Source organism: Danio rerio, chromosome 4 (assembly GCF_052040795.2).
Source record: "Danio rerio strain M-AB ecotype USA chromosome 4, GRCz13ab, whole genome shotgun sequence".
Classification (NCBI taxonomy): domain Eukaryota; kingdom Metazoa; phylum Chordata; class Actinopteri; order Cypriniformes; family Danionidae; genus Danio; species Danio rerio.
The window spans coordinates 29,776,075-29,791,756 of record NC_141024.2 but is presented as its reverse complement, the minus strand read 5'-3'; the positions used below and the strand labels follow the sequence as shown (position 1 = coordinate 29,791,756).

The 15,682-nt window shown below is 33.7% G+C and overlaps 1 protein-coding gene across 8 annotated transcripts in view; it reads left to right on the top strand.

The window, feature by feature from the left end:
- The window catches only part of celsr1a (cadherin EGF LAG seven-pass G-type receptor 1a), a 141,605-nt gene extending 137,573 nt beyond the window's left edge, over positions 1-4,032 (top strand). For 4 of the 8 annotated variants that reach the window (XM_087248314.2, XM_087248312.2, XM_087248310.2 and 1 more), the window contains 3 exons: positions 88-315; positions 1,125-1,386; positions 3,015-4,032. In XM_087248314.2, coding sequence (XP_087104440.2) covers positions 88-315; positions 1,125-1,386; positions 3,015-3,042 — 518 coding nt within the window. In that variant the 3' untranslated portion in view covers positions 3,043-4,032. Of the gene's footprint in view, positions 1-87; positions 316-1,124; positions 1,387-2,981 lie in introns of all 8 variants that reach the window. The other 4 variants (XM_087248315.2, XM_087248313.2, XM_087248311.2 and 1 more) reach the window with 1 other exon arrangement.
- The last annotated feature ends 11,650 nt before the right edge of the window (positions 4,033-15,682 follow it).

Here is a 15,682-nt window from a genome sequence, read left to right as displayed (position 1 = left end):
GAATTTTTTGGAAGAACTGTCCCTTTAAAATTTTAATTTTTGTTACTGAAATGTCAAATAACATGAAGCTCTTCTTCTGTCTTTTAGTGGACACGGTGTCCAATCACGTGAAGCCGTACTGGCCGACTGAAGCCATGACAGCCAGTGATAGTGAAGATCCTGGAGGAGCAGAGAGGCTGAGAGTGGAGACCAAAGTGAACGTGGAGCTCCATCAAGAAAATAAACTCAATCACATAGGAGAGAGCACTCAGGACAAAGAACAGCCAACACCATCCATACAAGCCAACAGCAACCACCAGCCTGAACAGAGGAAGGGTAAGAGTGATTAGTGGACACTTCAGTTAACTTTAGTTTTATTACGGTTATTAATAACCATCATGATAAGAAAAAAATACATTTCCTCAATCATTTATAAATAAAGAAACCACAAAAAGATTGTATTTTTAATTTCATTGAATTTTTATTTTCATATTTCAATTATTTGTAAAGGTTTGATCATTTTATTCGTTATTCTTTTGCTGTTTATTATTATTATTATTATTATTATTATTATTATTATTATTATTATTTCTTCATTAATATTAGTAGTAGTAGTAGTACTACTAGTAGTAGTAGTATTTATTTATTGATTATTATTATTATTATTATTATTCATTGTTAATATGATTATTATTAATGTTTTATTATTATCATTATTATTAGTGTTATTTATCCAATAACAGTATTAATATTATTATTATCATTATTATTATTATTATTATTATTATTATTACTGTTGTTATTTTGGTTGAATTTATTTTAGTTTAATTTAAAAAATCACCCTTATCAACTACCTGAAAGAGAATAGTTTTAAAAAGTTGTCAGAAAAGAAACAAAATCAGATTTTAAATAAATATTGTATATTATATTTTAATTAGAATGACCTTTTTTGTCATATTTTCAGTCTGATTTTGATGAGTGTCTTGTATTTGTATTAGTCGTTTTGTTTTATTTAAAACAGTTTATTATTAGTATTACTGATATACTTATAATTATGTATTCTATTTGTCAATTTCTGTTTTTATATTGCCTCTGTCATACATTTCAAATGTGACATAATATTCCCATGTACTTTCTTCTCGCAGGTATTCTGAAGAATAAGATCACATATCCTCCTCCATTGACAGACAAAAATATGAAAAACAAACTTCGGGAAAAATTATCAGACTACAATCCCCCAACCATTTCTTCCAGAGCACCCTCTATAACCTCTAATGATGGGGGCAATGGACACAATGTCCTGATCAAGCCCCCTCGGCCACCGGTTCCTCCACGAGAACATCTGAACGGCATGGCCATGAATCTGAAATCAGCCACTGTTAATGGAGGAAACCAGTCAGACTCTGAGTAAGACTTTTGTTTATGTGTTCTACCTTTCTTCACCCAAACCTACCCTTTTTTTTTTTTTTTTTGGGTTAATTTTTAGTAATGAATTCAAAATCAAATGCATAATTCGGTAATAAAATGCATAGAGATACATGATTACCCCAAATTTTAACCTAAAGAGGTTTATTCTGTGAAAACAACCACCTGTATGTACTTTATGCCTGCTTATTATATTGGTAAATTTAAAATCAGTCATAATAGTTTATGCATTGGTAATTAAATGCAAAGTGAATAGAAATGAGAATTGCTGAATGGAGCATACACTAACATGTGTGTTTATTTAGTCACAAGATGGCGCCAAACAGAAAAATAAATAGTGTCATGACAGACAAGCATATAAACATAAATTTGAAAATATTAATTCATGATTAAGATGATTTGAAGTGAGCTTGTATTGTTAGTTTTAGCGGTTTTTATCAGGCAATAACCAGCCCGATCTCATAAGGAAACGTAACTATTTTATGTATTATCAGAAAAGTGGCTTATTTGAGTTGATACAAAATGTGTGCTCAAACACCAGCCCTAAACCTACCTCTTATTAGGGGATAAGCAAATAGTGTACAAATTTAAAATGTGCACATGTGATCATATGAATGAATACCAATTAGCCACTAAATCAAAAAGTTACAAACTGTCTTGAGATTGGAATGCCGTGACTGACCAATCAGAATCAGAACAAGTCACGTAACAAACTTACATTTATTTTTGCTAAAGCGTCTGCTTCTGTGCAGCTCTTTGAAAAGCGAACATAAATAAAAATGGCAGAAAGGATCATACACTAACCTGTGTATTTTATTAAGTCAAAAGGTGTCGCTAAACTGTAAAATAAACAGCGTCATCACAGACAAGCATAAGAACATTTATTTACTTTACAGTGATTTGAAGTGAGCTTGTATTGTTAGTTTTAGCGGTTGTTATCTGGAAATAATAAGCCTGATCTCATAAGAAAACGTAACTATTTTATGTATTATCAGAAAAGTGGCTAATTTGTATGAATTGATATCATTTTTAAAAGGAAGTGTGTGCTCAAACACCACCCCTAAACCTACTCATTGGGGGATGAGCAAAAAGTGTACGAATTTCAAATCTACAAATGAGATTTTATAAATGAATACAAATTAGCCACTAAATCAAAAAGTTACAAACTTTTTTTGCAAATCAGAATCACGTATTGCACTTTTTGCATGTTTTTGAAACCTAAAACTTCTGATTCTGTTCAGCTCTTTGCAATGTTAACATAAATAAAAAGGCTGAATGGAGCATACACTAACCTGTGTGCTATTCATTCACAAGATGGCGCCAAACAGTCAAAAACATGACTTGATTTTCAGAGTTTGTTTTATTTCTTTTTGCATGTTTTTGAAACCCAACCCTTCTGATTCTGTTTAGCTCTTTGTGTCTGTTGGCGCATGCATACGGAAGCAAAGAACGTTTTGTTTTGCACCTGTCGTTCACGTGGCATGCGGCTGCTGTACTTTGCCTGCATTTCAGCCCAAACACCCTCCTAACCCGCATGTATCCTCCTTCCCTTTTCTCTCTCTTTCTGCTCACCACAGCGGCAGTAATGAAACATCAATCTGACCCAGCAGGAAACCCAAGGAACCTCTGCCCTCGTGAAGGAGGAATACCAGTCTGAACTGCGGGAGGAATGTGGGAAGCCAAGTCGAATTACCCAAAGAGCCCTCCGTAGGTGCACCTTGCTCTCCAGCATGTCCCTGGGGTCCAGGCTCCATTGGAGAACAGTATTACTGCAGACGTCTGGCTGTTTAACGAACTGATAATAGAAAATAAAGGGAATGTATTGAAATACGCAAGACTTTATGGAAGCTGTGCCAAAATGATAAACGTAGGACTACAACCACTCCCAGAATGCCGAGCGACACACTCTAACTGAGTGCCTTTAAAGTGGATTTCGAGAGACGCGTAATAAGACTACTTACTTACGTAATAAGAACTTCACCACTAGTGCTTCTTAAAGAAAATGTGCACACAATTCACACAAGGCTGGAACTGTGTAGAGACTTTTTTTACGATTATGAAACGTAAATCACAGAATGCTGAAATTTTCACCAAGTGCCCTGCTCGGCCCGTCCTCATAGAGGAGATCTGTCTCTTAACTAATATCTTCCTCTTGTAATTAATTGTATATAACTTGTTGTTGTGAATTTGTAATATTATGTGGCATATTTGTATATTGAAAAACATTTTTAATAACATTTAATGCAGGATTTTTATGTGGTTAGATCACAGATGTTTTGTACTTGATTTGCGGATTAATTTGTATTTTTTCTGGTGCTGTTTGTCCCAAAACACTAGACTTAAAAGTGCATTAAAAACACAGTTAGATTGTTTGTTCAACACTGAAATTAATACAGTAAAGACATGGCTCTTAGACTCAAGGAAATTGCAATGAATGTTCTGTTTTGCAATCAGATGTCGGTTCATAATTCATATTCCAAAGAAGCCGCGGTGAAAGAGAATTTGCAGGTGTTTTTAAATCAATTCTCATATCAAAAAGACACTGGATTTTTGTTAGCTGTATTTATTTTGTGTTGAGACACTGGACGGAAATTGAAGCTGTAAAAATAAATGCTCTCTCAATTTGTATCTTTATTGTATATTTTCTGATTTTTATTTCTTTTCAAACAAGTCAGAATTATTAATATTATCTAATCAAATATTATTTACGGTCATCATGGCAAAGAAAAAAATAAATCAGTTATTAGAAATGAGTTATTAAAACTATTATGATTAGAAATGTGTTGAAAAAAATCTTCTCTTCGTTAAACAGAAATTGGGGAAAAAAATAAACGGGGGGGCTAATCATTCAGGGGGCTAATAATTCTGACTTAAACTGTATAGATGGATGGTTGGATGGATGGATGGATGGATGGATGGAAGGATGGATGGATGGATGGATGGATGGATGGATGGATGGATGGATAGATAGATAGATAGATAGATAGATAGATAGATAGATAGATAGATAGATAGATAGATAGATAGATAGATAGATAGATAGATAGATAGATAGATAGATAGATAGATAGATAGATAGATAGATAGATAGATAGATTAAACATTACATTAAACATATCCCAAATCTATTGAAATAATTCAAAACATAAATGATTACTACAATATTGTGACTACACAGTTTTTAATATTGATTCATATAGTAATCACCTTATGTGTGTTCATTTCGTTTAATTTTCAAGTGAATTACAACATTTTAATTCATCAGCAAATGTGTTCCACAAATGTACTCCTTTGAAAGTTTTACATCTCTTGTTTCACATTAGTTCTTGCCCTTAATCTTCTTAACAGATTATGTATATTCCTATTATACCAACTTTCTATTATACTACAATACTATTTTGAAGTAACTTGTAAATGATCTGCACTGTAGACAAAACAACTAAACAAAATCAAACAAAACAATATTAAAGCATACAAATCGATAAACAATTAGTTTGTAGGTATATAATCAGCAGTTTTAACAAGTCTTACTGCTTTTTTGTAGTATGTATACTGATTTTATAATGCTTTTATATGTGTGACCACACACCTCTACACAATAAGCCAGTTTTTTTCCATGTAGTGTATGTTTTGTTTTGCAATTACTTTGAACATTTGTATTTTTATATAATTAATATGTGGTTTCCATCATTAATTTATGAACACTTATAAGTAAGCTAAGGTGGCTTGGCCGTCTGTTTTAGAAGCCTCCTCGACGCCTACCTAGGGAAGTGTTTCAGGCATGTCCCACTGGGAGGAGGCCTCTGGGAAGACCCAGGACATGCTGGAGAAACTATGTCTCTCGACTGGCCTGGGAACGACATGGCATCTTTTTAAAGACTGCTGGCCCCGGGACCCAGCCCCGAATAAGAGGAAGAAAATGAAATTAATTAATTTGAATCCATTAAAGTGTTACTTTTATTTTCCTTTTCCTTGTATTTTACTTTGCTTTCCTTAAATTCTGTGAACGCCTATTATCATAACCATCAGTTCATTTACCATAGTATTCAGACGATGATCCAAATTGTTTCCTGAACACTATCCTGTAATTTAGCATCATCAACAAACAAAACCATGTTTAAACCTTTTGACAGTACAAATATACACATGGAAACAATATACATGATGTAGGGCCAAAACCTAAACCTTGTGGAACTAACTAAAGCATCCACATATCTTAATACTTAATTAATATAATACTTATTACATTAATACTTAAGTTAGTTTGGGTGCCTTGTTTAAAGCTTACTTCACCGTGGCCTGTTTTCAGCCCTTTACCCTGAATTCCTTCGCAAGGCTTTTACTGTCACAGGTGGCGCAGAGGAAGAATTCATCTTCAGCTGAGCCTGATTATCCGGAGTGCTCTTAACATACTGCCTCGCTTCAAAGAGCACATCAAATATTAACTACTGCGGTCATGCTCTCTGAACTCACACTCCATATGAGGGGTCAGGAAAACATCTCAACAGTACACACTGACAATAGATTTACCACACATAATGATTTACTTTTTCAATAAATAAGTCGTTCATTCAAAAGAAAACGACACATTTAAACCTAAAAAATGTAGCCTGATCTCATGAGGAAAGTAATGTTTTGTCAGTTTAGTGGCTAATTCCTACAAATTTGTATGTTTAGTCGTATGAAAATGTACAATTTTAAAAAGGAGACGTGGCACCCAACCCTACCCCTACTCTTGTTGAGAGATGAGCAAATCGTACTAAATTGTACGAATGAGATCATACGAATTAAATCAAAAAGTTACAAATTGCCAGCCTGATCTCACGAGAAAACGTAGGTATTTTACGTTTTGTCAGTTTAGTGGCTAATTCGTGCGAATTTGTGCAAGTTCTTTCGGATGAAAATTTACGATTTTAAAAAGGAGGCGTGGCACCCAACCCTGTCCCTAAACCCAACCGTCAAATCATACTAAATTGTACGAATTAGATCGTACGAATTCATACGAGTCAGCCACTAAATCAATAAGTTATGAATTGATATGAGATTGCGTTGAACTTGCCATGAGATTGTTGAAAAAATTATCTACACCTATTGGTTAGTGCTTAGCAGTTAGTAAATCATGGTTTGTTCACATTTGGCAGGTTTGGTTTGATTAAAAATGTCATCTGAATGAGTGTAAACAGGCGCACAGGTGGACCAAGACCTCTAAAAATGTAAGTCTTGCTCTTTTTCCAAAAGAACTGTGAGTATTTCGACTAAGATATGAATGCAACATAGAGCTGTAATGATTGAATAGAAGGTCTTGCAATGATAGTTACATAAGTTATAATCAACAGATTTGCATACAGTATGTCTTGCTCTGAGTGCACAATACAACAATAATAAATTATGTAGGGCCTAAAAATGAATCTTGTGTTACACTTCCAAAACTAATGCATCCACTTATCTTATAGGCACACTTTAATCTTTAAATTTACAGTTTGCACAAAAAGTATTCAGACCCCCTTACATTTTTCACTCTTTGTCATGATCCAGGTGTGAAAATCGTGTTGCATTTTTCCAGAAGAGACTCATGGCTAAATAGGACCATTTGATATTTCAGTTTTTCTTTTTTAGTAAATCTGCAAAAATCTCAACAATTCAGTGTTTTTTTTTTGTTGTCAATATAAGGTTCTGTGTGTACATTAATGAGGAATAAAATGAACTTTACCTATTTTAGCAATTGGCTGCAATATAACAATTATTTTTAGGGGGTTTATATACTCTGCAGGCACACTCTGCAGGCACATCAACATGACGTCATAGGGACATTGGATTTTGTTTTGTTTGGATGGCAATGTCCAATGTTCAACTTAAAATCAACCAAATATCAACGTCTAATCATGTTACACCTTGACATTGTGTGGACATTACCGCTATGACGTCTATCAGACATTGGATTTTGGTCACTTTCCAACCCAACCTACAGTAAAATCGACCAAATATCAAGGTAATTTGACATCATTAATGGACGTCAAAATAACATTGTCCTGTAGGCTAGACATTGAATTGTGGACACCTGATGCCATCACCTAAATCTATCTTAATATTAATGTCTTATGATGTTGTGTGGCTGCTGGGATACAACTGGACACTAGTTGGCAGATGAACGCAGATAAGAAGACGTTGATTTTTAGGCTTAATCCGCTGTTATTTGTCAAGTTATAGAAAAGTCTTTTTGATTAGTGCAATATTTGGCCAAATTATTGTCAATTATGACATGTTTGATCTAAAAGCGCCTGTTTTGAATCAGTCAAAATCTGACATATGTGTCTAAATGACATGGGCATATCTAATAGCTCATAGTATTATGTTAGCGACCCCTGCAAATATTTTTGATCAAATTTGCAAGTTGATTAATTTCCATTGGCTCCCTGATGAACCACACATCTGTGTCTTCGAGATTATAAAGAGGAATGAAGACTTTGTCAACTCTCACTGAGTTACTATGATTACTACTAACACTTAGGGGAAGCGCATTTATAGACAATTTCTGGGTTTCTTAATAGCGGAAGTCGTCATAGCTGGGTAAACTTAAATAATTTTTTTTTACAATCCTATTTGCTGAAATAATCAAAGAAACACTCTATGATGGTGTTATCAAGACTTTCAGAAAAATGAATGAAATTGTGTGAGACTGATGATGGCAGACAATGGAGAAAATAATGTCAAATTTACTCTCAGCCCCATAGACAAGCATTAGAAACACGTCGCATAAGCGGTAATTAGTTTTTTGTAATTTGACGCAAAGATGATATACTGTAATACAGGGGTGTCAAACTCAATTCCTGGAGGGCCGAAGCCCTGCACAGTTTAGTTCCAACCCTGCTCCAACACACTTACCTGTAGGTTTCAAACAAGCCTGAAGGACTCAATTAGTTTGATCAGGTGTGTTTAATTAGGGTTGGAACTAAACTGTGCAAAGCTTCGGCCCTTTTGGAACTGAGTTTGATACCTGTGGTATAATACATTCATAGATGCATGTTAATGTTTATATGTTTTTTAAAAATCAAAATATAAAAAACGTTTAAGAATTAAAGATTAAACACGTTATAGCATGCATTATCATCAAAACTGACTGAAACTTGTGCATTAAACACTTCTATTGAACATGTTGCAGCCAATCAAAATCAAGAATTTTAACAGACCATGGTGGATTGTTTCTCAAGTATAGATCATTACTCCTCGGCTTTGATTATTTGGGGCTTTTTAAGCTACGCCAAATTTGAAAATTGAAAATTGAAACTGATGACCACAGACGTCCACTATATACTGAGTCAAATTCTTTATTTTCTCCTAAAGACAGAAATAAATTAACATCTTGGATGTCAAGGGAATACATAAATAAGCTAAATTTGAGTGATGGAGAACCATTGAATAATTATTATAATTTTTTTCCAAAAGTTCCATTTGGAAGAACTCAAACTACAGTCTATGCGCTAATCCCTTCAAGGGTTTTCAGTGGTAAAAAAAAACTACTTTGCTGAGTCATCTTAACAATTTTTTCTCTGATTGACACCAAAAAAACACATTCGAAACGATGAGTACATTATGCATTTTTTAAATATATTTGTATGTATTTATGATTTTAATTTATTTTAGAATTACTTTTAAAAGAGTATTTTAAATATAGATATTTTCAGGAGCGTCACGGTGGCTCAGTGGTTAACACTATCATCTCACATCAAGAATGTCACTGCTCGAATCCTGGTTGAGATAGTTGACATTTCTGAGTTTGCATGCTCTCACCTTTTTGGCGTGGGTTTCTTCTGTGTGCTCCGGTTTCCCCCACAAGTCCAAAGACCTGCTACAGGTGAAATGGATAAACTAAATTGGCAGTAAAGTATAAGTGTGTGTGTGTGTGTGTGTGTGTGTGTGTGTGTGTGTGTGTGTGTGTGTGTGTGTGTGTGTGTGTGTGTGTGTGTGTGTGTGTGTGTGTGTGTGTGTGTGTGTGTGTGTGAATGAGTGTGAATGGGTATTTCTTAGTACTGTGTGCCGCTGAAGGAAAATGAATGTTAATGAAAATTATACAGTAGTAGACTATAGAAAAATACAATACATTTATAGTTATTGTCAAACTCCAAGCCTCACGTTGTCAAACAACTTCCCTGTGTAAAGGATCATTGGTGTCTGAAATGTCTGTTAGTTGTATGATTTAAAATCTGTTATTCGGAAGGACCTTTTGAAAAAGGCCAGTTTTGAGCACTTATGTTTGTGATAATGCCCTCTGATGCCCTATAGGACAATATGTCCCATTTGGGAAGCACCAGGTGATGATGTAACCAAGCCCAGTTTCCTGAAATCATGTGACCCTGGCAATTTAATACACACTCTGAACCAAAACAGAATGTTTGAGTGTTCATGAGTCAACACAGCTTTAGGGCAAGGTATTATAGTTTTGAGTTTTAAAATTAACTTTAATGCAGTGCTAATCCTAAATTTGTCAGTTAAGTTAGTTTTATTTATGCTAGTTTAGTTTTTATTTCTATTTTATTTGACATATTTTGTTTCTGTTTTAGCAATTCTAGCATTGTCCAGTGTCAAGCTCAAGTTTAGTGTTTGCGTAGATTACATTAACATTTGTGTAGATCTCTTAGTGAAAAAAATCTAATACTTGGTTTTACAAAAATGCTCAATGCAAAACCAAATAAATGCAATGAAGAAAAGAAAAAAATATGGAAAATTTAGACACATTTCTTCATATAAAGTATCATAGAATAGGATTAAACATGCCTAGTTTACATTTTTTTGCAAGAGATAAGATTTTTATATCGAAAATAAAAAAAATAAAATCTGAAAACAATTATTTGTTTTTGCTAGATTATTTACAGTTAGTTTTTCAGTGACTGTTGTTAAGTTTTTAAGTTAAATTTTTTACATTTTATTTCAGTTAATGAGATTGTTTTTGAAAAGTAATTTTAGTCTTACACTGTTAACGAGCTATGTAACTTTAATATGAATTATATTTTTACTGTATGGACAGTTATGCAGTTTACAACTGTATTTTAACGTTGCATTGTAAAGTTTACTGTATATTTTACAGTAAATATATACATACAATTCTGTGAATACATATGTACATAGCAAGGTAAATGGTGTTGTAAATGTAAATTGATTTACAGTAAGTTACTGGCGAACTGCTAGATTTTATAGGAAATTGTTAGCAGTGTAATTTTAATTTGATAAGTGGGTGACTTAGACAGTTGAAACTGTGAATCAGATTTTTATATTTTTTACACTTTGAGTTGTACATAAAGCAATACAAATTTTTAAGGAAAAACTTGACCATCAGCCTTCACATCACTGCTCCCGGGACAGTTTACCCAAAAAATCTTAATTCTGTCATCATTTACTTACCTAAACCTCTATGAGTTTTAAAATGAATAGTTCTTCCAAGAATGCAATTTTACTCGCTATTTTAAATTTTTAAGCTTCTTTTTTCTCTTGAGCACAAAAGAAAACACCTTGAAGGAAGCTGAAAACCTGTAGCCACTGACATTCATAGAAGGAAAAATAAATATGGAAGTCAATGGTTACAAGTTTTCTTTCTTTCTTTTTTACTTTTATAATTACAAATAGACGGCGAGGCAGTGGCACAGTAGGTAGTGCTGTCGCCTCACAGCAAGAAGGTCACTGGTTCGAACCTTGGATCAGTTGATTTTTTTGTGTGGAGTTTGCAGGTTCTCCCTGCCTTCGTGTGGGTTTCCTCCGGGTGCTCCGGTTTCCCCCACAGTCCAAAGACATGCGATACAGGTGAATTGGGTAGGCTAAATAGTCCGTAGTGTATGAGTGTGTGTGTGTGAATGTGTTTGTGGATGTTTCCCAGACATGGGTTGCGGCTGGAAGGGCATCCACTGTGTAAAAACTTGCTGGATAAGTTGGCGGTTCATTCCGCTGTGGCGACCCAGGATTAATAAAGGGACTAAGCCGACAAGAAAATGAATGAATGAATGAATAAATTACAAAAATAATTTTTTTGTAAAGCAATTGTCATAAGGGTTACAAAATCAAGGCACAATGCACTTGAAGCACATTACCACATATTGTTTACAATGACATTGTGCACTTTTGCCAATACTTGTTGTACTTTTTTGAATCAAGTCTCTCCATACAATGTATTTCCCCTACAATTCCTGTCCATTGAGCCCCTGTTGGAGGATCAACCTGAAATTATTTTCGAGTTATGGCTTTTCTGCTTACTGTACCAAAAGTATTTGAATTAACTGTTTGTCAATAGTTGAAACAGTTTCTGGTATTTTCCCAAGGTATAATGTAATAAAAGAGAAGTCCAATTCTTCTCCAGTTATCTTTATTTATTTTAGTTGCTACTTCATACCAGATGAACTGTGTTTGTATTTTTAGGGCAAGCCCACAAAAATTAAAAATGTCTGGTTTCAGTCTTTCAACATTCTTTAAAATCTTCTTTTGTGTTCAACTGAAAAAATAACTTTTTTTGATTTGCAATAGTGAGAAAAATGGCATTTTCAACAAACTATCCCTTTAAAAACTCATCTGAACCTTCTCGAAAGTAGATGCCAGTGGCAATCCAGGAACAAAGCAGACAATCCGTAATGCATTTCACAATCCAATCAAAAGCAGATTCCTTCCCTATACTTTTTTTTTCTTGTGTTTAAATTTCATTAAATAGGCTGGATATGTAAAATGGATGGATTCCAAATGCCAAGACGACTTCAATATGTCTGAAAGAGCATTCCTCTGCTGTCAGGACTGACGGGGTTTGGCAGATTGAGTTTCAGCTTTGTTAAGAGTTGTCAGTCAGTCTGATGCTGATAAACTTTGCCCCTTCTTGAAGTCTCACATATACATCGCCTGATCAGGGTGAATGAGAAAATGAGGACAAAGCAGGCTGCAAATAGCCTTTGGAAAAATAAAAAAATAAAAAGAAGTCTGTTCCTTGATTGACTGGGGTATTCCTTAAGCATTTTGACAGCTGTAGAGTTAAATCAGTCTAAATCTGACAACATTTCTATTCTAGTTATTTTGTTTTTGTCATATGAAACTGCAAGGCTGCATTAATTATCTCCTCACAGGTTCATTTAAAATGGTTTCCTCACATATGCCAGTTCAATGATAGACATAATGTAAGTACAACGATAGACAGTTCAACGATAGACATAATGTAAGTACCCAAATTCTTGTGTGGTCAGAAAACATTTTGCGGATTTCAGAATTGTCTAATGTGTTTGATAGACATTAACATAAATCACTTAACTCAAAATCGGGGGGAAAATGTCCCAGTGCTTTTTCATGCAAATTCTTAATATAATTAATTTTTAACCATGCACAACTTATATGCTTGTATATTTATTTTTTCTCATCTGTTTGGTTTTACGGATCACATATTTATACAGTTTTGTCTTACCCCAACAGAGGAAAAAAAATACAATATACACATACAAAAAATCAATAAATTATAGTAATTTACTTTTAATAGTTATAACAAATTATAAATTACACAAGAGTTGTCTGAAAATGTATGCTTCATACTGAATTTTTAATTCTATTTAGGCTTAAACATACAATAAATGTAATTTTATTGTTTTAATTTAACTATTTTAGTTTTAAATTAGCCACTGATAATCACTGAATACAGCATAAGGGAAAAAGGTACATTTTACCTCATAAAATAGGTTTAGGGGATTCTTCATTAATTATTACAACAAATTTTGTTGTTTTTACGTTTTTAGGACACTGACAGACTATAGTCTGATGTGTGGAAAAAGAAACAGCAAAATGTGCTAAGATACTCAATAAGTTAGTCTTTATGTATTTCATGAGGCATTTTTACCACATTTAGCGCCATCTAGTGGTGCATCTATTTTGGTTTGTTAGCGTCAGAAATCCAAAGGCTTCATTTGTAGTGATTTTGCTTGTTTGTCCTCGAGCTTTGCATCTCGAACCTTCTGTTTTCATCCGATGCGTTTCTAGATACTTCTCAACTTTGGCTGTCGATATCCACCCTGTAGAGTTGAACTCTAACCCTTTCCCAGAGCCTTCATCTTGTGGTTTGGTTTTGGTGTTAAAGCATCTTTAAACCATGTAAACAAGCTCTCTTGTGGTCTCTGGCAAGACAGAAGTCTGCTTACAATGCAGTAAAGATGATAATTACCACAACCACTACTTTGTGTTTTAAATTTCTTCCTGCAAGACAATGGTCGTCACAGTAGTTAGAAATTTCACCCAAAACTGAAAATTCTGTCATTATTTACATGCCCATAACTTCTCAAAAACAACTTTTTTTCTGTTTAACACAAAAGAAGTTATTCTGAAAAATGTTGGAAACCGGTAATACACTGTACAAAAAAAAAAAAGTATTTGTGCTGCCTTAAAATTTTAAGTTTACTTCACTTAAATAGTGATGTTGTCTTAATTCAGGTTAAAGTTGACAGGACTTGACAATACAAGTGTAATGGAAATAGTCTAATTTAAATAACTTAAATAGATAAGTTGCTCTAATGTTGATAGAACTTTATAATTCAAGTGCAATGGACATGGTTTAAGTTTAGTGAACATAAATATTAAAGTTGACTTTCTCATGCACACACACACACACACACACACACACACACACACACACACACACACACCTCGGGCAATATTATTTATTCAATTCCATTATGCCGCATTCAATTCAATTATGCCGTCTTTGGGTTAAACCAGAGCACCTGGAAGAAGCTCATGCGAGCAGGAAGAACATGCAGACTCCACACAGAAATGTCAACTGGCCCAGCTGGGACTCAAACCAGCATCCGTCTTGCAGTGAGGAAAGAGTGGTAACCACTCAGCCACCAAGCCATGTTACTTACCCTAAAATAATCAGGATGATTACTGATGTTGATGATTCAACTAATAAACCAACAAAAAAGTTTTTTTAAAGTCTGCAAAGACACATTTCTCCAAAGAAGCAGGTATCTGAGAAAAAGCTCAGACAAACACACACAACAACATTACAATGAAAAAATGGTGGTCAGTTTTCCCAGATAAAATTGAATGTTTTCAGCCCATAAGTTGGCATAACTGAAAATATTAAACTGTCATAACTAATTGGAAAACTAATTTGATAACTAATCCTTCTATGAAAGTCAATATGCCAGTTTCTAACATTCTTCAAAATGTCTTTGTGTTCATAAAAGTAAAAAAAAAAAAAGAAACTTGAAGGTTTGGACCACCTGAGAGCGAATAAACAGTGAAGTAAATTTTCTTTTTTGGGTAAATTATCCCTTTAAAAACTGCTCTCTTTGTTTATTGTTTTTTGTTAATGTAAAATAAATAAACAAAACAAAAACAAAATGGCTTTCACTGCAAATGTCATTAAACCCATTGCAAACCATTATATTTCATCCATCAAAACCAGTAGCTACATTTGAATGATTTTAATGTGTTTTGCGTCAACATATTTAATTATCTTTTTATTTGATTTAAAATGCCGCCATAGAAGAGCCTAACGAGCCATTGAAACTATTCCAATTTCAAGTGTAACTATTAAAACCATTGCAAATTCTATATGACTGTTTTTTTCTTTACACAGGGTCTTTAAAAAATGGAACACATGAGCAAATTCTCTTAATTCCTATTGTACTTAGTTTATTTTAACATCATATTATCATTTTTTGAAGCAGACACAATGCTGAAAGATTCGGTTTAAAAGGTTAAAAGTATTGTCGGTAAAGATAACATCAAGGTGAATGATTTAGTGCGTAAAGAAAAATGTAAACGCAATTAAATATATTTCAACAAGACTTGTTGCTTCTTGCGTATTAAATTTAATAAAAATTAAACTTGCGATTGAAATCTAAAGACAGTGATAAAGTATCAAACTAATTATGTGACGCCAGTGAAAACATTCTCCAGTAAACATGATTGCTATTATCTGGCGCCATCCAGCGGTTACTCAAACTGTAACTAATAGTCAGTTTTTTACCTTTGTTATGTACACAGAGCACTGTATCTTATCGGTATAATTGGTGAATAATGTTCAAAAGGTGGTTATTGATTGAGTGTAGGCTACCAGTCAAAGGTCATCATGAGCCTGGTTCAGGAAAAGAGTTTGAGGGATTCACTGACAGTCACCGATGGCATGCTGGAAAAATGTAAGTAAATGTAAGGTTTTGGTAATACAATTTTTAATTCATTTTTGTTATTTAGATTTATATAGTATGTATATTTAAATTTTGGAAGTAGTTATTTTATAGATAAAAAAAAATAGCTTTTAAATACA